The sequence below is a fragment of the Oncorhynchus kisutch genome, unplaced genomic scaffold (genome assembly GCF_002021735.2).
Source record: "Oncorhynchus kisutch isolate 150728-3 unplaced genomic scaffold, Okis_V2 Okis05a-Okis16b_hom, whole genome shotgun sequence".
Classification (NCBI taxonomy): Eukaryota; Metazoa; Chordata; class Actinopteri; order Salmoniformes; family Salmonidae; genus Oncorhynchus; species Oncorhynchus kisutch.
In genome coordinates, this window is record NW_022261982.1 from 7,068,155 (window position 1) to 7,094,947 (window position 26,793).

The window sequence follows — 26,793 nt, forward strand, 5'->3', positions numbered from 1 at the left end:
CTCCATGTTCACCCATAACTGTGTGGCCAAGCACGCCTCCATTCAATCATCAAGATTGCAGATGACACAACGTGGCCCTTTTGGGTGTATATTGTGCCCACTCCAGGTTTTACAACGGTCTTAAATTCCTGGTAGAAACTCTCTTTGCTGCCATGGAATAAGGAGGGAGAGCCTATGCAGAACAAAGACATTATTCTTGCCCAAAACCCCTAATCCCCCAAATTGGAGAATTAAACAATATTTATATTTTTGAGACCTGTGATGGCCCACGACTATCTCAACCTTTCCTATTGTGTTAGTAAGGACCACAGCATTTTAGGCAGCCATTGTTCAAAATGTGTTCATTCACACAGTACGATGGGGCATGCACAGGAGGACCAGGAGGTTGATCTTAGACTTCTATTTAGACCTGGGATCCTATCCAGAGTTGACAGGGTGGACAAATCCAGCCTGCCTCTCTCCTTCCACACTGAGTCCAAACCTACAGTCACTGGGTCTAGTTAGCACTGCAGGATCTAGAGATGGCATCAGTAGATAGGTTTCCATTGGCCCAGATTTATTAGACTATGTTTTGTTTTAGCAAAACAATCATTGCAACGTGATGGAAACGGCAGATATTGACAAATCCTTTATCTGTTCGACAGCGGCAGGAAAACATTGAAGTACCACAGTGCAGTGCTGTGAAGGGGTAAGAATGGCACTGCTAAGATCAGAGGTTCCTCTCCTGAGTGCACACCATGAATCTTGAGTACATACCTCGTCCCCTGAATGACCAAGTGATCTTACATACAGGACTTCAAGTTGTAAAATAAGGAAATCCTTTAATGGAGCGGTAGGTTCTGTTTTCACAACAAACAAAAAAACTTATTGTAGTATTTTGTTCATTAGTCCACTGTTACTACAATGCCAAAAATGTTGTATGTTGTATGTTAGCAATCAAGTTTTCAAGATAGAGAACTTTCAGTACAGAGGAAAAAGTGAGATGATAATGTAATATAATTTGCATCATCATCACACTTTTTGCTATGTACTGCAGTGTTTCCCAATCCTCGTCCAAGGGGATCCAAGGGGATTTTGCCTTAACCCCCATACACTGGATTCAACTAAGCAACTCAAGGCTTTGAAACAAATAAAGTATGTGAGTGCTAGGGCAGAAACATACATGTACACCCCTTTGGGACCAGGATTGGGGAACACTGCTGTACTGAAAGTCCTCCATCTTGAGAACTTCACTGCTGAAGTGCACATTATTTGGATTGTTTACAGGGTGATGAAACCAAGGTGGACATTTGTAATTTGATTGAACTATTCCTTTAATTAGAGTTCCTTTGGAGCTACATTTAGTTAGAGATGCATTTGCTCTAGGCATGTGTCCTATAAATAAACATTCATTTATTTTATAAAGGAAAACTGCTTTTGTCATCTCATTAAGAAGGCTAGGTGAACCAAACGAGTGTGCTCGCATACTTCCTTAAAAGACCTTTGCTTAAAAAGCAGCAGTAGTACTGTTTGTCCATTTTGAGACGCCATAGATTGCTTTATGTGTTTACAAACATTGCTGGAAGATGGCAATGCAAAAATTGGAGGCAGAACAATGGGGAGTTCTTATAGAACACCAGCAAAAAAAAGACTATTTACATGTTGCTTATGAGTGCATTTCACACTACTTTTGGATAATAATAATAATAGGATTTTTAGGCTTGTATGAATGTCCTGCTTCATATAATGTTTGTGTCATCACAAATCAACTCGATTAAACTTCACTTCAACCAGTAAAAGGGATCTTTTGCTATAGCCCATATCAATGAACATTAGTATTCTATAATCTTAGCGACTGTTCAAGCAAGAATCAAAACATAATTGTAAAGGTATGAGAACCAAAAAAGTGATTTTGTTTAAAAGTAATAAAAACTTAAATCTAGGCTACTGCCTCCAAGAGTAACACGCATCCGTGACGTCAGTGTGTAGTGTACTGGAAAAGGGTCTATTTAACCACTTCCTCAAAATAGTCAGATAACACAAGAAATATGTCATTAATGTTAACGATTTTGCTAAGGAGTTCTTAGTCGTGCAATTTTACATCTAACTGAGATGTTTGGTGCAGTATTTCTCAATGACACAAACTGCAAGAAACAGAGTATTCTGAAGTTTAATGACAACAAAGACTGTCTTGAAGAATCCCTACTGTTGACCAATCACCAACGAAGGGGAGAAGACTTCGGCTTGCCTCAAGGTACAAATATGTGCCCGAACAACCGAAAAAACCCTTACCGAATGTCCAAAACAAAACAAAATGTCATCAAAATATATGCACAAAATTCTTCTGAATGGGAAGCACGCTGACACCTTATAGACTAACAGAATGTCTGTGTTATAAATGGTTTCACTAGTCCTACATTGTCACAACATAGGGTACAAGGGGGTAATTGCTGACGCAAAAAAAGCAACATTTGTAAAATAAAATTGGTCATGCTTAGGTGAATAAACTGTAAAGGGAAATAAATGGCTACAGTTACCCTGGTAGAAGATTATGGCATAGGGTTTCACACAGGTGTGTTAATCTATTTGATCAGTTTTATTTAGAAATGATTTGGTAAGTAACACTTAAAAGCTAAGTCTAGTTGTCTTTAGTTTTTAAAATAAAATATGTGGGGGGTTGTCACACCCTGACCATAGTTTGCTTTGTATGTTTCTATGTTTTGTTTGGTCAGGGTGTGATCTGAGTGGGCATTCTATGTTGTGTGTCTAGTTTGTCTGTTTCTGTGTTTGGCCTGATATGGTTCTCAATCAGAGGCAGGTGTTAGTCATAGTCTCTGATTGGGAACCATATTTAGGTAGCCTGTTTGGTGTTGGGTTTTGTGGGTGATTGTTTCCTGTGTTAGTGCCACACGGGACTGTTTTCGGGTTTTCACTTTGTTGTTGGGTTATGCGTTAAGTTTTCTAATTTAAAAAACCATGGACAACTACCGCGCTGCTTTTTGGTCCTCCTCTCCTTCAACGGAAGAATCCCGTAACAGTGGTGGGGTGGGGGGAATGGTGTTGCACATGTCACCGTTAATATCAGCACTACCTGCACTTTCATTTTCTTTGTACTTTATTTGTGGATCCTTTTCCATACAATCCATTAAGTACAATTGCACTAAATATTATTTGAATAATGTAAGATTTTAAATCCCAGCAGTCTTTAAAATGACATTCAGGAGCAAAAGGTTTTCAATAGTTTTAAATTCATGAAAATAAATAATTGAATCTAATATTGGAATGGAATATAACATTCGAATACAACATTTAATAACTAACGTAACTAATTAATTCAGTGTAACATTGATGTGGCAACTCTCTCATGCTCTGCTATGGCACGATTCTAATGTGTACATAGGTCACAAATAAAGCTATGCCCAGTAAAATCGGAGCACTCATGAGTTCCACTCCTACACTGCTCCCACCTAATCCAGTCCCCACATGTGACTGAAAACAGGGGGAGAGATGCAAATTTAAAATCCCTCTCTTAAACACTTCGCTAGCTATCTAGTTATTTTACATAAAATGATGTGTAAAACAGCTAAAAGGCTATAACGTGGCATTAACTGTAAAGCTTTCAGTCACTAGTGGAAACATTTACAACTGCAATTAAGTTACATTATCTTTTTAATGTAGGCGATCTGGAAGTAAGGTTGCTAGCTAGCACTCCTAGCAGCTTATGCTAACTAGCTAGCTGGTTAGCATTTAATGCTAGTCAAGTTGCTAGCTAGCAAGTTAGCATAAACTAGTTAACTGGGCTAGTCATTGTCTAAATGACAGGTCGAAACACATTCATAACAATTTAGGGGTAAATAGCCCCCAGGGGCAAGTTACCCCCTAGTAGGGCGGCCTGCCCACAACACACTCATCCAACATATTACTACTTTACTCAAAAACTATCCAAATGTTTCTCTCTAAACAAGTTATTTATCTTAAGGCTTTCCTACTTGTATGTTTAAAAAACAATTATAGATCTAACATCATTGGAATATATCTATAAAAAAAAAATGACATCTCAAAAATGTGATCAATTTACCACAAAATCGTTTTGTTTAAATATCTCCAAAAGTTCTATGGATCTGCAGAGAAGAATGGGAGAAACTCCCCAAATACAGGTGTTGCAACCTTGTAGCATCACACCCAAGAAGACAAGGCTGTAATCACTGCTAAATGTTCTTCAACAAAGTCCGGAGTAAAGGGTCTGAATACTTATATAAATGTGATATTTCAGTTTATTACATTTGCAAAAACGGTGTCATAAAATCTAGCGGTCAAAAGGGAAATGGTTCCAATCATTTTTCATTTTAGAAACACTTAAAATAAGGGCTATGTTTTGTGTATGCTTACCCTGGCGTGACGATTTGATAACCATTGACATTCTTCTCGGACAAGGTGACTTTTATCAATATACTCGGCTTTATTTCATCTCACGTTATAAAACACTAATTAGCATCAAACATGTACAAACAACAAATAACTGCAAGCTCCTGCATGTCATCTCTAGCTGACACCTTTGCTAACAGGTATTGTGTCAATTTAAAACTTGCACAAGACAGTTAACAGAATTGACCATTTAAATAAATGTAGTCTACTTATTCATTATTACATTTAGCTAACATTATATAGTTAATTCTGAGATCCTGATCTTTGACTGGATTCGGCAGTCTTGTCCAGATCGTCATGGTATTTGTAGTTCTTTAGGATAGCTACATTAGCATCTAATTAGCATTTTATTTTGGGGGGGTAAATACAGGCGAATATATTGATCAAAGTCACCTTGTTCTAGAGAGATTTACACGGTTATAAAACCGTTTCGCCAGGGTAAGCCTATCTACCACCCTGTGTTTAAGCTGGGATATATAAGATACCCCGTAAGAAAAAGCAAAAAGCACACTAAAGAGGAATGGGACAACATTCCACAGGCCATAATCAACAGCTTGATCAACTCTATGCAAAGGAGAAGGGTCCGGGAGGAGGAGGCAGAGGCAGCTTACCCCTTTCTCATGTAATGGGGTACGGCCATGCCAAGGATCCTGGAATGCACGTACTGTTGCACTGTGTTAGTGGGGGAACAGGAAGTTCCGGGCGGGCGCGCGCGCACCAGTCTTCAGTTTAAAGAAAGCGCCAGAACTGTGCAGTCAAGAAGATAACCTTTGTGTCCGTTTCAATTTATCACTACAGGTATGTAATAACACGTTTAGACTTTCTAGTGTCGAAAGGATATGTTATACCATGCTAGGTAACAAACCCATTTAGGTATTATCACGTTTGGTTAAGGTTTGATGTGTTATTTTTGTGTCAAACCGAGGGAAGAACGTGATTTAAAAACCATTTTACAAGTCACATAGCTAGAGACTCTGGGTTTGTCTGAATGGATGTACATCGTTTTATCAAGGAAATTTCACAAATAGTAATTTTATTTGAGATTTCTGAGATCGTTTTGCATATTATTGGTTTTCTGTCAAATTCACAAGCTGGTAAAATGGCAGTCCCCAGTCAACGGACTGTTTACGCGTGGAATGTAATGATTTTCTAACGTTGCATGTGTACTAATATTCAGAGACATTCAGTTGTTACGGTCTTTATCTATAAATGTTATTATGGTGTGAACAGTAAATACTTTTGTTTTTTGATTGAAGTAATACAGTGAAGACAAGGTTATTAAGAAAAAGAGTGCATAGTGCTGCCTAAAACGAACTGTAACCTTGTACTAAATGGTTTTTGAGTCATGTATGCACACTGAGGTAAAGACAGTTTCAGGTCGGATATTCGCCTGTAGTTTTCCTTACGTCCACCAACAGCAGTTAGGGACCGTCAACATAGTGACAAATCAAAATGTTCAAATTTCAATAGCTCTTTAACTAATACTGCTAACATTTTCAAAACTGGTTGTAGCAAACCCGATGTTATACACACACACACATTGCACACCCTTTAGTTTGTCCATTTTCATCTCACATGGTTTTACATGAATTTTTCAACATTTTAAATTTCAATTGCTCCTTGGTCATGTGACCTAATGTCCGCTGACTACCCTTCTATATTGCACACTCTTGTTTGTGTCCTGTAAAATCATGCTCTGCAATGTACATTTTTCATAGTTTCAAATTTGCAATAGCTCCTTGGTCATGTCAATTACACACCTAAGTAGCGCGCAGTGGATATACACCCATATTGCGTTATCTCTAGTCCAGTGTCTTCTATATTGTTGTACATTATTATTAGTTTGACAATTAGGGGGTTCAGTCCAGTGTTTACCCATTTCTTTAGTATTTATCTACAATAATTGGTAGTTCTAAGTACTTATTTTCCCCGTTTACCCCCCACCATATTTAACGGTGTATTTATAGGAGAGAGACATATCTCCTTTCGTCATTAATATCAACCATAAAGGAGAAGGGCAAAGTACGAGAGTCATGCTTTTAATTATCCAAAGCAGCGGTGGAGAGTGAGGTAGGCTGCAGTGGGTTTGCTGGTCAGTACATATACTGAACATGTAACCACAGTAATGGTGGCCAGTAAATCAAAGAATAAAAATGTAATATTGACAAATTAAACAAATAGTAGACCTTTAATCTTTTCCAACATGTCAACAGACACTTAACTTCAATTAAGTATGAAACATTTCACTGTGTTAATTAACTTCCTCTTTATCCCTGGTTGATGTACATGTCAGAGCCTCTTCACTGTGGATGGGGTATAGCATACATTTTCAACAACAGACTGCACTTCCAGTTTGTGTTCTTTACTCTGTTGAACTCGTTTGTCTTCATTCCGAGGCACAGTACATGGAACCACCGCTGGCATGCAAAACATTCAATCTAAAACTAAGCGTATTGCGTTATAAATAATAGCAATGCAGTATGACAAATGACGAATTAGCCATCCATTGTGTTATATCATAAATTGTCTTACATGCAGTCAGTCTTTGGGCCACATCCAGGTTCTTTATCAGTGGCACACATGAAGCAGTTGTTGGCTTTGTTGAACTCTGAAATCATAGGCATGAACTGAACACATGGCTGTCCCACACAACTACATAAAGATAAATAATTTACATTTACTTTGAATTAAATGTCGTTAAGCCATTTTTTTAGTAAATCCTCAGCCATTTCTTTTCGCAGTTGCTCCATGTGTTTTTGAAGGTTGCATATCAATTTGGGAGGGGATGTTGGGGAAGTTCTGTGCACCTTCCTTGGCCATCTACACCAACAAATAAAATAGAGTTTTTGACCTAATTGTCACACAACAGCTAACCATTCATTATTGAAAATATAACTATCAAACCTGCATTACAAAGACCCCACAGCTGAAGGTGTCCTGCTGCATGGTGGGAGTTATTTCCCCTCCTTTACACTTTATGTCCGCCCAGTCGTCTTTTCCATGGCGGGATCTTCTCATTTTGAAGTATTACAGCGAAAACATAGCACATATTTATGTTAGACCACCACCAAAACAAAGACAATAGGGAGCCATTTTGTAGAACAAAAGATACGATCACAAAAGCAGAATTAAAAGAAAAATCATTCACTAACCTCTTGAAAATCTTCATCAGATGACAGTCATATGACGTTACACAGTACATTTATGTTTTGTTCGATAATATGCATTTTATATCCATAAATCTCGGGTTTACATTGACGCCATGTTCAGAAAATTCTCCAAAATGTCCAGAGAAATTATAGAAAGCTACGCCAGATAACAGAAATACTCGTCATAAACTTTGACTAAAGATACATGTTCTACATATAAATAAAAATATACACTGGTTCTTAATGCAACCGCTGTGTCACAATTTTTTTTTTTTACGTTACGGAATTTAGTTTACTATGCAATAATCTGAGACGGCGCTCAGACGTAACAATATTTCTCCGCTATGTTGGAGTCAACAGAAATACAAAATTACAACATAAATATTCCCTTACCTTTGATGGTCTTTGATCAGAATGTAGTGGAAGGAGTCCTACTTCAACAATCGTTTTGTTTCATAATGTTCAATTCTAGTGTCCATGTAGTAGCATCTGCTAAAGCTTTCAGCTCAAATGCCCAAAAAATTACTAATGGTCCAGAATAATTGTGCATCAACTTCAAAATTACATATTACAGGTCGACGAAACTGGTCAAACTAAGTGCAGAATCAATCTTCAGGATGTTATAATCATACAGATCGGATATCATTCCTACCGGGACATCCATGTTCATCTGAGGCTGATTGGAACAAAGGAAGCACTCTTTCCCAAGCGCGCCTTCACGCACATGAAAATCTTTGCGACACTTACAACTTCTCATCCCATTAGGTCAAAGTTCACAGCATATGCTCGATTACACTTTCTACTGAATGAGGACATCTAGTGCAACTTTCAGGATTCCAAAACTAGTTTGGAAGATTGCCTGCCCTGTGAGTTCTGTTATACTCACAGACATAATTCAAACGGTTTTAGAAGCTTCAGAGTGTTTCCTATCCAATAATAATAATAATATGCATATATTAGCAATTTAGGACAGATTTTGATGCAGTTCACTATGGGCACGCAATTCATCCAAAGGGGAAATACTGCCCCCTATCCTTATTAATCGGCCATTTTCTTTCTTTCTTTTTGTAATAATGACATTTACAACAATACTGAATTAACACTTATTTTAACTTAATACATCTATAAAATCTATTTAGCCTCAAATAAATAATGAAACATGTTCAATTTGGTTTAAATAATGCAAAAACAAAGCGTTGGAGAAGAAAGTAGAAGTGTAATCTGTGCCATGTAAGAAAGCTAACGTTTAAGTTCCTTGCTCAGAACATGATAACATATGAAATTTGGTGGTTCCTTTTAACATGAGTCTTCAATATTCCCAGGTAAGAAGTTTTAGGTTGGAGTTACTATAGGAATTATGGGACTATTTCTCTCTATACAATTTGTATTTCATATCCAGTGGGGCAAAAAAGTATTTAGTCAGCCACCAATTGTGCAAGTTCTCCCACTTTAAAAAGATGAGTGAGGCCTGTAATTTTCATCATAGGTACACTTCAACTATGACAGACAAAATGAGAAAAAAAAAAGTATCCAGCCCCTTGTCCTCTATGCTGTCAGGTTTTTATGTTGAAGTCTCCAGAAATCCCCAAAACAACTCTGACGGTCAGATCTGTGGCCACATTACTTGCATCCCTTATCACTCTCACCTAGCGATAAACTTGGCTTAACTGGTCTACTTTGGATACATCCGGTGTGGTGTCCATAATAATAGAAAAGAATGGGGCTTCCTGCATCTCTGCCTGAATGTCACACTTCACTCGCTCAGCTAAGATATAAATCAGCTCATTTTGGATTTGAGGACTGAGATAGTTAACGGATCCTGATGGGCGTTCTAAAAGTTCCTTCAGAACTGGCTCGTAAAATGACAGCAGTTCAATTATACTGAGAAAATTCCCACTGTTGGCCTGCCCCAGCTTTTCACAGTGCATCCAGCTGAACGCTAAATTACACGATGCAAGTGTGAGAGTTACATTAACTATGCACTCCAACACCTGTCGCCAGAAATTTGCTGCGTTTACGCACGCCTCTCTCTTTCTGCGTCAATGGTGCCATTGAGCTTCCATTGCTCATATACCAAACAGGCACCCATGTGAATCTGGGATGTTAGATGGCACCAATCTCTCACTCCATTCACCCACGCATCAGAGAAGAAAGGGGCTCTCTGATCTCCGAACAGCCAGCAAGGCTCACAATACGTGCAATCTACCTTGGCCGAATAACATAGCCATATACGTGGTCATTTGATTCCAGCCTTGGTTGTAGTGGTGTAATACGACTCGGAAAAACGCCGCCTTTGGATCCACATTTGTTGCATAATGCCCCCTGTCAGTTGGATAGGTAAAAATGTTGTCTGTCCCACTTCCACCTGTTTCCTCAGCCACCACGATTCTAGCCTCGCCCTGATCCTCTTCCTCCTTGCCCGGCCCGGGGATAGCTTGTCCGGCCTGGCTTGTGCTCAGGGTCGTATCCGCCGATACCTGACAACCTGTATCCTCCTCTGTCAAAGTTGCTTCTTCTGGTATGATGGAACAGCTCGGCCTTGGCTCACTTGACCCGCTAAAATGCCGCTGCTGGTGATGATAAACCTACATCCTCTTCTGGTCCTGCTACATTGCTTGTGCTAGCAATGGCTGCACTTGAACTGCATTTGAAAAAGGAATCTAATTTAACTAAATTGATACCTCCTCTCCTCCTTTCTCATTTTTGATCCTTGCTCTTTTGGTCTCCAGTTTTGTGTTGATACATTGCTGATTTAGTGATGTAATACTAAAATTAGCAAGGACATGTGTACATCTGTCCCTATATGTAACATTAACTCCCACAAGTCTTTGACCATTTTTAGGGCATTCCTCTGACACCGCCTGATATAGAGGTCCTAGATGGCAGGAAGCTTGGCCCTAGTGATGTACTGGGCCATACGCACAACCCTCTGTAGTTCCTTTGTGTCTCAGGGTTCGATTTTTAAGATAAAATGCTAATTTAGATTTGTTTATTTCACATCCATTAAGTAGATACTAAAATAACCTTAAACTATTTTTCTTCAGCATGTCATGTCTGTTTTTGTTCTGTCTCACACCACTTTTGACATTCTTCTTTGTATTACACTTTAAAAAAGTATTGATAATTACAATATATTTAATGCACCTGTTTAAAAGGAGTCAAATAAATGGAAACTATATACATATTAGATGTGCATAAGCCCTTTGATACTTTCTTTACACAAAATACAGTCGTCTCTAAGTATTGTGTCATTAACACCACGACCAAGCAAATTACATGACAATAACCTTCTTTTTTTTTCAAAAGTGTGTACTTGGTTACCATGGATATGAATAGTGACAGTGGAGCACATGGATGTCATGGAGTCTATTTGGTCATTACCAAATAGGCTATAATTTCATCAAATTATGTTAATTTTTGAAATTGTTTTAATTATGTGTATTTAGGGTACATTGTATGCTAGCTGTTCAACTGGAGTTAGCATGCTAGAATCCCTGCTATTTATGACCAAATGTCGTAAAATTGTTATTCCCACCACGTCATTACTACCACATAATGAACTGTGATGGTAAGGACAGAACCTGCTGGTAATGACTAAATGTTTTAGTTCATACATTTTTACTTGCTGTAAGACATGAGAAGACAAACAAATTACATATATGATCATGGTTCAGTTGAAATTGAACACTAAATAAGACCATTACATGATGTATTATGTTAGGATGGTTGAGTGATCTTGATGTCTATTCATGTGACTTACTATGGTTATTACTGGGTTCGGGTTAAATATCAACATTTAGACATGACAACTCACTACCGAGTTACTGGGTTATTACAGGCTGGCTAAACCGCTCGCGTCGCCTGCGCGCACCACGCTAAAGCGGGAGTTAATGTCATGTAATGCTGAGAAAACATAGGAACAATGATTACATTAACAGGATGTAGAGATGATGTAATCTAGTGTATTTGTTGCTTCTGGGCAAAACAACATGCCAATGATTACATTAAGTTAATGTACATGACTACATTAGCTGAGGTCATAATTACATTTGTTACATCTGGACATACTAATTACAGGAGTAAGCGGAGAGAAAATGTTAGCAAAAATGACCAACATGAAACATGGACTATACAAACATTAGCTATATTTGGATCAAAACAGACGGACAATTTTGGGCGAAATAAAGTCCATGATGGATGGACCTGATATAGCTGAAAATGGCAAAGCCAGCGTGAAATTTCCATTTAACCTGTAGATGTTGGCTTTTTTCAATGCAGGAGTTAGTCGGTAGCGTGGTGTGTCTGGTTTTGGGTAGGGAAATATGGCGAAGCGGAAGTGCTGTTCGAGTCTGGTGGCTCCAAGTTGAGTAAAATTGGTAAGAATGAATTGAATGGAAGACGGAGACGACGAAAAATGGAGCAAACAGGCCAAAAGTTGTAAATGAACATCGGTTTCTTATGGAGTGCGATTCATCAACAATTATGTATTGTTGGGAGATCATTTGAGGTCAGGAAGATGGTAAAGGAGGCATTAGGAACGGTAGAGTCAGTCAGAGTGACCAGTAGTGGTTTTGATTTCATGCGTCACAGAAGAGCAGAAGGAGAGAGCATTGTTTTTTGGAGCAGGGCACCGATAAAATGTGTTATATCTGGAGTTTCGTTGGAAGAGTGAAGAGTGTCTGCCTACTCATGTGATGCTGCGATATGTAAGATACGCAGTGAGAGCGATTGTGAATAAACCACTGCAGTTATGAAATTGATAAAATAATGGCCATGTTTCAAGTGTGTACCGACGGAATATTTTTGGTATTTATTAGGATCCCCATTAACCACTGCAAAAGTATCAAAATTGTTCACTTCTCTCATTGACTTGTCAAACCCAGGCTTGGTCCGCTTCACAAGCGTTCTCTGAAGTCTCGCGTTGTTTGCGTCTCTGGGTTTAGAAACTGGTAGTGGGGGAACAGGAAGTTCCACGCAGGCGCACATCATTCTTCACAATAAAGGACACGCCAGAATTGTGCAGTCGAGACCACAACTTCTGTGTACGTTTCAAATGTATTACTACTGGTATGTAATAGCACGTTTTAATATCTTAAGAACACGTCATAACATGCTAGGTAACAAATATGTCAAGGTATTATCACGTTTCGTAAAAAAAAAAATATATATATGTGCCAAACCGCGTGAGTGAACGTGATCACTTATTTTTTTAAATATTTTTTACAATTGACATAGATACTCTGGGTTTGTCTGAGTGGATGTATATCATCTCGTCAACGTAATCTCATTAAGGTTCAAATCATTTGTGATTTCTGGGTTCGTTTAACATGTCGTTTTTGGTTTTGTGTAACGTTAAAATTCACGAGCTCGTAAAATGGCGGCTCCCTCTCGGTCTGCATCAACGGACTTCAGTGCAGGCAGTGAGGGTGCAGCAGAGAGAGACCATTTTACGGTTCCACTACTGTTTTGGAGATAAATGTAATGATGATCAGTTTTCTACACGTGTACTAATATTGAGACATTCAGTTGTTTCTGTCTGTCTATAAATGTTACTATGGTGTGAACGGAAATAATATTGTTTTTTGATTGAAATAATACAGGGAAGACAAGGTTATTCAGGAAAATAGTACATAGTGCTGCCTGAAACATACTGCAACCTTGTACTACATGGTTTTTGAGTCATTTATGTCAATTCAGAAATCTACTATAGATTAAGTTCTGTAGCCTAATATAAAGTGTATACTTTGTCTGATGTGAATGAATTCGTGTTTTGTTGTCAATGCTTAGCTACCAGATCTATTGAAATGAGATCAGTGCTTGAATTGGACAGGAGCTCACTGGAGCTGAGTACCAGCACCTCAAATTTCTACTGCTTGAGCTCATGTTCCTCTTCTAGAGAATAAAGTGCCAGAACTGTCAAGAGTAACCTTTGTATCCGTTTCTATTTATTACTACTGGCCGACTCAGATTAAGCCCGAGGCTGGTAACATCAACAGTGAGGACAAACCCAGCCTGCCTCTTATTGGGAATTTTCCAGTAAATGTGTGCACATTATACATCTTAGAGTAGTCAGCAGAATAAGTGCACTCTATATGTGTGTTTAGGTCAGGCAGGGTACCCTAGTGGTTAGAGCGTTGGACTAGTAACCGAAAGGTTGCAAGTTCGAATCCCCGAGCTGACAAGGTACAAATCTGTCATTCTGCCCCTGAACAGGCAGTTAACCCACTGTTCCTAGGCCGTCATTGAAAATAAGAATTTGTTCTTAACTGACTTGCCTGGTTAAATAAATGTAAAAAAAATCAAAATAAAAACATGCACCTGTCTTGAGAGTGGGTGTGTCTGTTTACTTTTGTACCATTGCTATGGCTTCATGTTTACTGTTGCTATGGTTATGCCAGGAATGGAATTTATGCCCTACATGCACCTGTCTTGGGAGTGTGCATATCTGTCTATTTTTGTACCATTGCTATGAATGGAATCTATGCCCTAATGTGAAACCAAGCTAAAGTTAGTGCAAGGCAAAAAGATAATGGTGGCTAAATGGCCGAGGGGATGAATCATTAACATAAAGAGGAGTTACGTAAGGAGGAAAACTAACAAGTGTATGCCAAGGCTGGAAAGACACTTGCTTCATGAACCAGCTCGGGTTCTATTACTTTGTAATAAAGTATTTTTGAACTCACAGGCTCCGGTATTTCCACGACACTCTCCTTCCATACTGAGTCCAAACCTACAGTCACTGGGTCCTGATTGTGAAAGTGGAGCCCAGTTTGCACTGCAGGATCCAGAGATGGCATCAGTGAAGCTGGAAGACTGCAGTCAAACACTGGAGCTGAATGTCAACATTAAAGATGAAGAAGAGGAGGAGGAGATTGGGAAATCTGTTAGTCATGGTAAGAGAAGGTTCTATCTAAGTTTGTTTCATTCCAACTTTCCACTGTGTATGGAAAGTTGCAGTAGAACTGTTTCATGATGAACTGTTTCAATGAGAAGGTAGATGATATTTCATGCTACTGACACTTGCATGGTTTGACACCAGTATTGAATACGTACAGTACCAGCTTACTGATATGAATACGTACAGTACGAGCCTACTGATATGAATACATACAGTACCAGCCTACTGATATGAATACATACAGTACCAGCCTACTGATATGAATACATACAGTACCAGCCTACTGATATGAATACATACAGTACCAGCCTACTGATATGAATAGATACACTACCAGCCTACTGATATGAACACATACAGTGTGTTCGGAAAGTATTCAGACACCTTGACCTTTTCCACATTTTGTTTCGTTACAGCCTTATTTTAAAATGGGTTAAATAAGAAACGTTCCTCATCAATCTACACACAATACCCCATAATGACAAAGCAAACACAGGTTTTTAGAAATGTTTTCACATTTATAAAACATTTAAAACAAATACCTTATTTCCATAAGTATTCAGACCCTTGGCTATGAGACTCGACATTGAGCTCAGGTGCATCTTGTTTCCATTGATCATCCTTGAGATGTTTCTACAACTTGATTGTTGTCAACCTGTGGTAAATTCAATTGATTGGACATGATTTGGAAAGGCACACACCTGGCTATATAAGGTCCCACGTTTGACAGTGCATGTCAGAGCAAAAACCAAGTCATGAGGTCGAAGGAATTGTCCGTAGAGCCCCATGAAAGGAAATATTTAAAAGCTGGTAAAATGGCGGCGCCACTCGTTCTGTGTCAAACTAACTTCATCTGCAGACAATTTCACGGTTGCACTACTGTGTTGTGTTTTTGAAGTAAAACCGTGAATACAAGGTTATTAAGGAAAATAGCACATGGTGCTGCCTAAAACAAACCGTAACCTTGTACTAAATGGTTTTTGAGTAATTTATGCATTTATCTACTACAGGTTAAGTTTTAGCTCAAATGTATTATGAAGCTCCTGCACCTAAATATAAACAGTACCAGCACACAATGAGTATCGACAACTATTTCAGTCCAAGTCGAGCACTGAATTAGATAATTGAACAAGAACAAATGTAACATATTTAATAAAGAAGGTGCCAGAACTGTCAAGAAAATAACTTTTGTGTCTGTTTCTCTTCTACTACTTGCCGACTCAGGTATGACGCCGGTAACATCAACAGTGACGACAAACCCAGCCTGCCTCTCTCCTTCCACACTGACTCCAAACCTACAGTCACTGGGTCCTGATTGTGACAGTGGAGCCCAGTTTGCTCTGCAGGATCCAGAGATGGCATCAGTGAAGCTGGAAGACTGCAGTCAAGCACTGGAGCTGAATGTCAACATTAAAGATGAAGAAGAGGAGGAGAAGATTGGGGAATCTGTTTCTCATGGTAAGAGCAGGTTCTATCTAACTAAGTTTGTTGATCATTCCAACTTCCCACTGTGTATGAAAAACATATCAGGTGTCTAGTTTAACGCTGATGTGCAAAACCGATGTCAAAGCTGACGTAAATACCTACCTATATAACGTAGGTACAGGACGTAATGAACTCGCGTAAACTTTTGTGACACAGCATTCCCATCCTAGCCCACCATGTCTGCTGTGTGGATCGAGCAGTTATTTGAAAGAGTAAGAACATTTCAGCTGAGACCACTCGAAGGCAAAATCTGTTAAAGCCAAGATAATGGAATTCGTTGCCCTTGACAATCAACCGTTCTCTGTCGTGGGTGATGTTGGCTTTCCCCGACTGGTCAAGCACCGGTACACACTAATGTAAACTCACCCCATTCCGTACAAATGTGCGCAACCGCAACATTCAAACGAGGCTGCAAAGAAAACTAATGGGACTGTAGCGACTGTGTTGACTTCAAATTCTGGGGTGTGAACTACGTTTCTATGTAAGCGTTGAAAGACATGGTAATGGCTCCATAGTATTGGAGAAAAGCTGAAAAAAACGGACCCTCCGTTACATCGTGTCGTGTCATGCCGTAATGAACAGCATGCATGAAGCAACTATTTATGTCTTACAATCTCTCTCCACCAGGTGTAGCACTTCTCTCATCGTTTTAAAAACAAGAAATGGACAGTGACGGGGGTAAGGAGAGGATACCTAGTCATTTTTTGCGTCATCATTGCATGCGATCAGCATTCTCAAAGGCGCTGTTTACTTCTAAGATCACTTTAGCACTGCCCTAAAAACCCTATTCAAATTCGACACAAACCTTCAAGTAGGAATGTAAAAAAACATTTATATAAACTCTTTATCGTGTTTTATTGACATTTTAGAGGCGATAAGTTGGACAGATCAAGTGAAAAAAAAGCAATTTTCCCACACATCTCTCCTTCTCACTATCACGCATTAGTTTTGCTTCCCCACCCGCCATTTAAAAAAAGACCCCACAGGGCTCATTGCCTGCTTGAATTATGCAGAAACGGGCAGCGTTTACGTCATGTAATTGATCATGTTGGAAAGGGGAGAAATTGTGCTTTACAATGGTATTGACATTACAGTTGAACTGGAAGTATTACGATTTGGGGCCCTAAAATAAGGGTAATTGTACGGACCAAGGCGATGTACGAGTTTACGTGAGTTTACGTTAGCACCAATCCAACCAGCCTGAAAACAATAGCTAGGTTGCCACTTGTTGTTTGCCTATTGAAATTGAATTTCAGTTCATGAAAATAAACAGTTAGCCAGCTACTTAACCCTGTTGCCCAAAGCTTCCGTTATAAGCATCCAACTAGCTTCATCTGGCTAGTGAGGCTCGACCGGACCGGGTTATGTGTTGTGAAGCTAGCCACAATAAGGATTAGCACAAAAGTGGAATTTGCTGTTTTCAAAATAAAGGTATGTCATTGATAGTGATGCAAATTATTACAAATAGTAGAATTATGCCCTACCTTTACTTTGAAGGCTAACTGCAAATTCCACTATTGTGGCTAATCCTTATTGTTGCTAGTTTCACATAGATGGGTCCAACCACCATTAATCAAATAAGAACCGTCTTATAAATTAGGGCTATTTTAGATAATGATACCTAGCTATATAGTTAACTACCTGACTATAGCTACTGAAACAGATTATGCCGGTTTGCGATGTTTTTGGGGAAGAACATTGTTTGCATCCATGAGTTAGCTAGCTTTTTTTATGACCAGCATCAGAGCATACGTATTGATGAATCGTTGACATATGAAATTCGAGTGATTGTGTAATCAATGTGTAATAACAACGTAAAAAAAATATGAACGCGTAAAATTATGTGACGGGCAGTCATATTCAGGTCCTGATTGGTCAACAAGCTTGTTTTTTGACACTCAAAGACCCCAAACGGCGTGGACCAGCCACCACCGGCCTGAGTAGAGACACATGGAACGAGGGGTTAATATGGTAATCGGGGGGAAGCTGTAACCTGTAACAAACCTTGTTCAGTCTCCTCAGGACTTTGAATGGCCACACAAACCGCGGGCCCAGCTTCCGGCAGGGCAGGTGGAGGGGCAGGTGGAGGGTCGAGACCTTGGTGTGCCGTGGCGGTCTGTGCCAGTCCTCTGACGCCTCCCGGCCCACTGAAGGTGCACATGAGCGGTGTCCCATGTCTCCTCCGAGCGCCTAAACCAGTCGTCCACCGCAGGAGCCTCGATCTGGCACTGATGCCTAGGTGCCAGAACCGGCTGGTACCCCAGTACACACTGGAAGGGGGAGAGGTTAGTGGATGAGTGGCGGAGCGATTTTTGGGCAATCTCTGGCCAAGGTATGAACGCCGCCCACTCCCCCGGCCGGTCCTGGCAATAGGACCGCAGAAACCTACCCACATCCTGGTTCACTCTCTCCACCGGACCGTTACTCTTGGGGTGAAAACCTGAGGTAAGGCTGACCGAGACCCCCAGACGTTCGATGAACGCCCTCCAGACCCTTGATGTGAACTGGGGACCTCGATCCGATACTATGTCCTCAGGCACCCCGTGGTGCCGGAAGACGTGTGTGAACAGGGCCTCCGCAGTCTCTAGGGCCGTAGGGAGACCGGGCAAAGGGAGGAGACGGCAGGACTTAGAAAACCAATCCACAACGGCCAGGATCGTGGTGTTCCCCTGTGAGGGAGGAAGATCTGTTCGGAAGTCCACCGACAGGTGCGACCACGGCCGTTGTCGAATGGGTAAGGGTTGTATCTTCCCTCTGGGCAGGTGCCTAGGAGTCTTGCACTGGGCGCACACCGGGCAGGAGGAAGCATAAACCCTCATGTCCTTAGCCAAGGTGGATCACCAGTACTTCTCACTGAGACAACGCACTGTCAGGCCGATACCCGGATGGCCAGAGGAGGGTGACGTGTGGGCCCAATAGATCAAACGGTCGCGGACAGCAGACGGAACTTACAGACGCCCAGCTGGACACTCGGGGGAGTGGGCTCTGCACGTAACACCCGCTCGATGTCCGCGTCCAGCTCCCACACTACCGGTGCCACCAGGCAAGAGGCCGGGAGTATGGGAGTGTTATCCATGGACCGCTCCTCTGTGTCATACATCCGGGACAGTGCATCTGCATTAGCGTTCTAGGAACCTGGTCTGTAGGACAGGGTGAAAACAAAACGGGTAAAGAACATGGCCCACCTTGCCTGGCGAGGGTTCAGTCTCCTCGCCGCCCGGATGTACTCCAGATTGCGGTGGTCAGTCCAGATGAGAAAAGGGTGTTTAGCCCTCTCAAGCCAATGTCTCTGCCTTCAAGGTCTTGACGACAGCCAACAGCTCCCGGTCCCCCACGTCATAGTTTCGCTCCACCGGGCTGAGCTTCTTCGAAAAGAAGGCACAGGGGCGGCGCTTTGGTGGCATACCTGAGCGCTGAGAGAGCACGGGTCCTAACCCAGTCTCGGACCTGCGTCCACCTCCACTATGAACGCCAAATAGGGATCCGGATGCGCCAGCACGGGAGCCGAGGTAAACAGCTGTGACCAAAAGCCCTGTCCGCCTTCAGCAGTGAGGTAATGGCAGCTGCTACCTCACCAAAGCCCCGGATAAACCTCCGGTAGTAGTTGGCAAACCCTAGAAACCGCTGCACTTTCTTTACCGTGGTGGGAGTCGGCCAATTACGCACAGCTGAAATGCGGTCACTCTCCATCTCCACCCCTGATGTGGAAATGCGATACCCTACGAAGGAGACGGCCTGCTGGAAGAACAGGCATTTCTCAGCCTTGACGTACAGGTCATGCTCCAACAGTCGTACAAGTACCCTGCGCACCAAGGACACATACTTGGCGCGTGTAGAGGAGTAAATCAGAATGTCATCGATATATACCACTACACCCTGCCCGTGCAGGTTCCTGAAAATCTCGTCTACAAAGGATTGGAAGACTGATGGAGCATTCATCAACCCGTATGGCATGACAAGGTACTCATAATGGCCTGCTATGGTACTAAACGCTGTCTTCCACTCTTCTCCCTCCCGGATACGCACCAGGTTGTAAGCGCTCCTGAGATCCAATTTTGTGAAGAAGTGTTCCCCGTGCATTGACTCGATCGCACTGGTTATGAGAGGCAGCGGGTAAATACCTCACAGTGATTTGGTTAATGCCTCAGTCAATACACCTCTATCCTTCTTCTTCACGAAAATAAACTTGAGGAGGCAGGTGAAGTGGAGGGCCGAATGTACCCCTGCCCCAGAGATTCGGAAACATATGTTTCCATAGCCGCCGTCTCCTCTTGTGACAGGGGATACACGTGACTCCTGGGATGTGCTGCGTCTACCGGGAGATTTATCGCACAATTCCCCCACCCCGTTGATGGGGTGGTAATTGAGTCAAATCGGTATATTCAGAGGGGATGCGCACGGTTGAGACCTGGTCTAGGCTTTCCACTGTAGTAGCAGGTCCACCAGCTGGTTGAATGTGAGAGTGGTGTCCCTGCAGTCCAACTCCCGACGGATGTCCTCGCGCAGACTGCACCGGTAGTGATCGATCAGGGCCCTGTCATTCCATCACAAACTCCTGTGCGCTCCTCGTCCCCTGCCTCAGGTGTACGAGACGTGAAAATCCTGAAGTGGTCCAACAAGGTTCTTCTTCCCCCACATAAGGCGTTGGCCCACTCCAGGGCCTTCCCTGAGAGGCAGGAGACGAGGGCGATACTTAGCCCGGCAACAAAATACCAGCCATCAGATACAGCCATCAACATAGAACTAACACGCACACATACATGTGGGAAACAGAGGGTTAAATACTGAACATGTAATGGATCGGCGATGACTAGAAGACCGGTGACGTCAACCGCCGAGCATCGCCCGAACAAGGAGAGGGATCGACTTCGGCGGAAGTCGTGGCAGTTCCTCTTATAGAATATTAGCTCAACAGTATTGTGGAGCTCCTGTGCCTAAATATAAACAGTACCAGCACCCATTTCAGTCCAAGTCAAGCACTGAATTAGATAATTGAACATATAATATATTTTTAGAGAATAAAGAAAGTGTCTTGACAGTTCTGGCAATAACATTTGTTTCTGTTTCTCATTGTTACTACAGGACTAGAATTAAGTCTGAGGCCAGTAACATCAACAGTAATGACAAACCCAGCCTGCCTCTCTCCTTCCACACTGAGTGCAAACCCACAGTCACTGGGTCCTGATTGTGACAGTGGGGCCCAGTTTGCTCTGCAGGATCCAGAGATGGCATCAGTGAAGCTGGAAGACTACAGTCAAACACTGGAGCTGAATGTCAACATTAAAGATGAAGAAGAGGAGGAGAAGATTGGGAAATCTGTTAATCATGGTAAGAGCAGGTTCTATCTAACTAAGTTTGTTGTTCATTCCAACTTCCCACTGTGTATGAAAAGTTGCAGTAGAGCTGTTTCATGATGAACTGTTTCAATGAGAAGGTAGATGTTATTTCATGCTACTGAGATGTGCATGGTTTGACACCAGTATTGCCAGCATTTGTTTAATTAACTGAGCTATCTGGAGTGATCAGAGAGTAGACTAAAGAAGTGAAGTAGACCAACTGCCAGTGTTTTAAAGTTCTATGAAGTGAGTCTGTGTAGTTACTAACCCTTGTTATAGTGAGTAGAGGATGACATGCCCCTTTTTTTAGCTTTCATCTCTTACCCACTTTTAGAATAGTTTTATTCCCCTGTATTGTACAGCCTACTGATATAAATACATATGTCACCCGGTACAGACAGAAGAGGACCGGCCACCCCTTTGAGCCTGGTTCCTCTCTGTTTCTTCCAAGGTTCCTGCTTTCTAGGGAGTTTTTCGTGGCCATTGTGCTTCTACATCTGCATTGCTTGCTCTTTGGGGATTTCGGGTTGGTTTCTGTAAAGAACTTTGTTACAACTTATGTAAAAAGAGCTTCATAAAATACATTTGATTGACATGTATATCACACCAATTGACTGGTTGTTCTGATATTGTACACACAGGAGACCATGTTGAGACATTCTCTACATCCAGAGAGCATCAGCAGGAAGATCACATAGCAAAGAGGTCTCACCACTGCACACATTGTGAGGAGATTTTCCCATTTCTATCAAAGCTAAAAATACACCTAAAAATACATACAAGAGAAAAGCTTTACTCCTGCTCTGACTGTGGATCGAGTTTTTCTCGACTGGGCCACCTAAAAAGACATGAGCGTTTACACACTGGAGAGAAGCCTTACTCCTGCTCTGACTGTGGATCGAGTTTTTCTCGACTGGGTACCTTAAAACAACATGAACGTATACACAAAGGAGAGAAGCCTTACTCCTGCTCTGACTGTGGGGCGAGTTTCTCTCGACTGGGTACCTTAAAACAACATGAACGTATACACACAGGAGAGAAGCCTTACTCCTGCTCTTACTGTGGAAAGAGTTTCTCTCGACCGTGCACCTTACAGAAACATGAACGTATACACACGGGAGAGAAGCCTTACTCCTGCTATGACTGTGGGGCGAGTTTCTCTCGTCCGGACACCTTAAAATTACATGATTGTATACACACAGGAGAGAAGCCTTACTCCTGCTCTGACTGTGGAAAGCGTTTCCGTCAACTGGGTGCCTTAAAACATCATGAACGTATACACACAGGAGAGAAGCCTTACTCCTGCTCTGACTGTGGAAAGCGTTTCCGTCAACTGGGTACCTTAAAACAACATGAACGCATACACACAGGATAGAAGCCTTACTCCTGCTCTGACTTTGAAAAGAGTTTATCTTAGGAGTAAGAGAAGCCTTACTCCTTTTCTGAATGTGGGGCAAGTTTCTCTTGTCCGGACACCTTAAAATGACCTGAACATATACACACACTGGAGAGAAGCCTTACTCCTGCTCCGACTGTGGAAAGTGTTTCTCTTGAATGTGCCATTTAAAAAGACACCAAAGGAAAGGAGGAGGGAGCCTTACACTGATCTGACTGTAGGAAATGTTAAAACACCAGCTGAGCTTAAAGGTCATTAGAGAAAAGACAAAGGAGAGAAGCCTTATATCCGCTCTCAATGTGGCAAGAGTTTTTCCCAATTGGTCAATGTAAAAACACACCAATGGATACACACTTCAGAGAAGCCTTATCACTGCACTGACTGTGGGAAGAGGTTCTACAGATTGGGTCATTTAAAAAGACACAAATGTATGCATAAAGGACAGGCCTCATCAGTTCTCTCAGACCAGCTAAGATTAGACACTCCACTTAATTCTCATGTCATTAAATAATTGGTTATACTTGTTTATATGCTTATATATCGGACATGTGTGTTTTCAAAGTTCAGCGACACAAGTCTGTAAATCAAAACCAAATATACAGGGTGTTGCATGCTGTGATCGTTGAGAAAACTGGGACATGTATCCTGCAAAGAATCCTGAATTGTCTGTATAGGTAATACTTGATGCATGAATAAAATAAAAATTCTATAATGAAAATGAAATGTCGTTATTTGAAAGTGGCTCATTAACGTTATTGTACCTCAGAGAGGTAAGAAGGATGGCGGAGCAGATGTTGAAAAACATTTATTATAATCCCTCTAACCCCGGGTCTTATGGGGGTAAGGAACATTTACAGAGAGCTATAGCCGAAGAAACAGGTAGCCGGTTAACCACTCATTCACTTTAGAATCGCTTATCAGAGCAGGATGCATATACTCTCCATAAACCTGTAAGAAAGGCGGATCTATGTGACGTGCAGGTCCTTGCAGATAAAAATGATGGAAATCGCTACATGCTAACGGTTACAGATATTTTCTCTAAAATAGCATTTGTAAGGGGCTTAAATAAGAGCGGGGCAGAGGTGACCCGGGCCTTTGACCCTATCTTGAAGGATGGAGGAGCCCCCAAGAGGCTATCTAGTTTCCTTCTCTGCCCACCACCACCCAGGGGTTGACGTATTATTTGCACTACAAGCTCGAGGGTCCTATCGGCTAAGACGGATACATTTGACTGAACAAGTCGTTCTAGCAGCGCGATAAATTGTTCCAGATCTGCTTCGCCATTGGGTAAAATAAGAGATACCGTGCTATGCATGTCTCCACAAATTTCCAACTGTAAGACCACGTGGTTCGCCATAATCTCTAGCCCTTTCTAACAGTTCGTTCAGAGTGTCCAATATCATTACGTAAAACACAGTATAGTCAAGTTTTTGATTCACCCATGCGAAATTGAAAAACTGTCGAATCTCTGTATTGTTGAATTGATTTCGGTACACAACACGAACACTTCTATCCATACAATCCTGATTTATTAGACAATTTTCCAATTCCTCAAAAACATCGTATTGCCTTTCAGACTCTTCGGACATGGGTGTTAATGTCTGGTTTTGAGGGGTGTGTGTTGCAGAATTAGATCTCAGGCTCTCGTTCATCTGGGTAATTAGCGATATGAGGGCTTTTCATCCGAAGGCCCTGACTCATTCATACGATTAATAATTTCTATGAGTTCGGCTGGAATCTGTGATAATATGCTTTCATCTATCGGTATTATGTCTGTTACCCCCGCCTCATTCATATGGTTAATTATAGCTTGGAATTCTGGCGTTATCTGGGATAAGAGGTTTTCAACTGTCTCGCCTAGGTCTGTTGGGTCAGCCATTTGGATAATTAATGATGTGTGTTCTTGGGTTATTCTGGAAGGATCCGTGTTACATATATGCTTTTAACGCCTGTATTTGCGTTTTTTTAATCGGATTGCTGTTTAACATACGTGGAATTGCTCTATGCCAGAACGATATATCCTGACGGTATTGGCGCTCTAGTAAAACACCCAGACGTCTGTGTAGCAAAACCTTTCGGGATTTTAGAGCCCTGGAAAAGGCTGTGAAAAACCTAGCTTGTTCTATTTCAGATCCATCTGTTGTCACCACAGCATTGGCAGAATCAAGAAGGTTGGCCGCATCCCATAATAACCGGTCGTCTGCCTGGGAAATGTCATTTATAACGTTGAAATCCTCCGTTTTGGTTGTTTCATTGGAAATGTTCGGTGAGCCGGAATCCTCCGCGTGCTCCATATCACATCAACTGACTGGTTCTTCTGATGTTGTTCACACAGGAGACAATGTTGAGACATTCTCTACATCCAGAGAGCAACAGCAGGAAGATCACAGAGCTAAGAGGTCTCACCACTGCCCACATTGTGAGGAGATTTTCCCAATTTTATCAAAGCTAAAAATACACCTAAAAATACACACAGGAGAGAATCTGTATCCCTGCTCTGACTGTGGGAAGAGATTCACAACAGCAGGGTCTCTGACAGTTCATCGGAGATTGCACACTGGAGAGAAGCCGTACTCCTGCTCTGACTGTGTAAAATGCTTCACAACATCTGCTCATCTAGAAGTTCATCAGAGAACACACACAGGAGAGAAGCCTTACTCCTGCTCTGACTGTGGAAAGAATTTCTCTCTACTGTGCAACTTAAAAACACATAAACGTAGACATACAGGACTGAAGCCATACCGCTGCTCTGAATGTGTAAAATGCTTCACAACATCAACTGAGCTAAAAGTACACAAGAGAACACACACAGGAGACAAGCCTTACTCCTGCTTTGACTGTGGGGTGAGGTTCTCCCAACGGTGCACCTTAAAACAACATGAACGTATACACACGGGAGAGAAGCCTTACTCCTGCTCTGACTGTGGAAGGATTTTCTCTCAACCGGGCCCCTTAAAAAGACATGAACGTATGCATACAGGAGTGTAGACTTAATCCAGCTCTGACTGATTACAATGCTTCACAACATCAGGTCAGCTAGAAGTTCATCAGAGAACAGACACAGGAGAGAATCCTTACTTCTGCTCTTAATGTGGCAAGAGTAACTCAAGTGAAAGTCACCAAGTAGAATACTACTTGAGTAAAAGTTTTTGGTTGTAAATATACTTAAGTATTAAAACTAAAACTATTTTCTTAAATGAACCTCTACGGGTTGGGTGTCCCTAAAACTGTGACTATAGTGACGTTGTATACAACAGCCAGTTTTTCGGGGACATAGACATGTCTTTTATATGGGCAGAAAGCTTAAATTCTTGTTAATCTACTGCATTGACCAATTAACAGTAGCTATTAGTGAAAAAATAGCAGGCTATTGTTTGAGGAGAGTTTGATACATTCACCTCTGAAGGTAAATAGTGTACTTACATTCAGTAATGTTGCTCTGATTTGTCATCTAGAGGGTCCTAGAGATAAAATGTAGCATAGTTTAGTTTGATAAAATTAGTTTATGTTCAAATGTAGGTACCGGGTTCTACATTTTGAACCCCTGCTGTCTCTTTGCGTCAGGCGCTGAGCTACAGGCAGCTAGATTTGGGTATGTCATTTTAGGTGAAAATGTCAACAAAAAAAAACTTTTTAAGGTAAGATCCTCAAAAGGTTTTTAGGTGAACCAAATAACACAATTGTTTTTAAAATTTGGGCTAGCCAGGGGCACACTCCAACACTATTTACAAATGGACCATTAATGTTTAGTGAGTGTGCCAGATAAGAGGCAGTAGGGATGACCAGGGATGTTATCTTGATGAGTGTGGGAATTGGACCATTTTCTGTCCTGGTAATCATAAAATGTAACTAGTATTTTTGGGTGTCTGGGAAAATATATGGAGTAAAAAGTTCATTTTATTTAGGAATTTCGTTAAATAAAAGTAAACATTGGCAAAAAATATAAATGGTAAAGTACAGATACCCCAAAAACTTTAGGTAAAAATTATTTAAAGAACTACTTTACACCACTGCCTGCATCCATGCCGTGTGTCAGCATTGCAGGGTGGTGGTGTGAAGGCGTGTGGGGTGTGTTTTCAGGGCACACATTGGGCCCCTTGATAAAAGTTGAACAATGTTTGAATA

At 41.4% G+C, this 26,793-nt stretch overlaps 1 protein-coding gene across 5 annotated transcripts; it reads left to right on the plus strand.

Annotated features, from left to right (window-relative positions):
- Window positions 1-5,073: 5,073 nt before the first annotated feature.
- Window positions 5,074-23,386, plus strand: LOC116359808 (zinc finger protein 239-like). 5 transcript variants are annotated; one of them, XM_031813556.1, is made up of 6 exons: window positions 12,524-12,620; window positions 14,239-14,446; window positions 15,676-15,909; window positions 16,058-16,060; window positions 21,019-21,264; window positions 21,914-23,386. In XM_031813556.1, exons 2-6 carry the CDS (start codon window positions 14,344-14,346, stop codon window positions 22,645-22,647), a joined length of 1,320 nt encoding a protein of 439 aa, XP_031669416.1. In that variant the 5' UTR covers window positions 12,524-12,620; window positions 14,239-14,343; the 3' UTR covers window positions 22,648-23,386. The 5 variants fall into 5 exon arrangements, with proteins under 5 accessions (XP_031669418.1, XP_031669416.1, XP_031669417.1 ...); XM_031813558.1 differs by lacking the exons at window positions 12,524-12,620; window positions 16,058-16,060 and adding an exon at window positions 5,074-5,202; XM_031813557.1 differs by lacking the exon at window positions 16,058-16,060.
- The last annotated feature ends 3,407 nt before the right edge of the window (window positions 23,387-26,793 follow it).

Coding starts and splice junctions, on each gene's coding strand:
- LOC116359808 (XM_031813556.1), top strand. CDS start 14,344: ATGGCATCAGTGAAGCTGGAAGACTGCAGTCAAACACTGGAGCTGAAT. Junction 14,447..15,675: donor TGGGAAATCTGTTAGTCATG/GTAAGAGAAGGT, acceptor TTGCCGACTCAG/GTATGACGCCGGTAACATCA. Junction 21,265..21,913: donor TGGGAAATCTGTTAATCATG/GTAAGAGCAGGT, acceptor TTGTACACACAG/GAGACCATGTTGAGACATTC.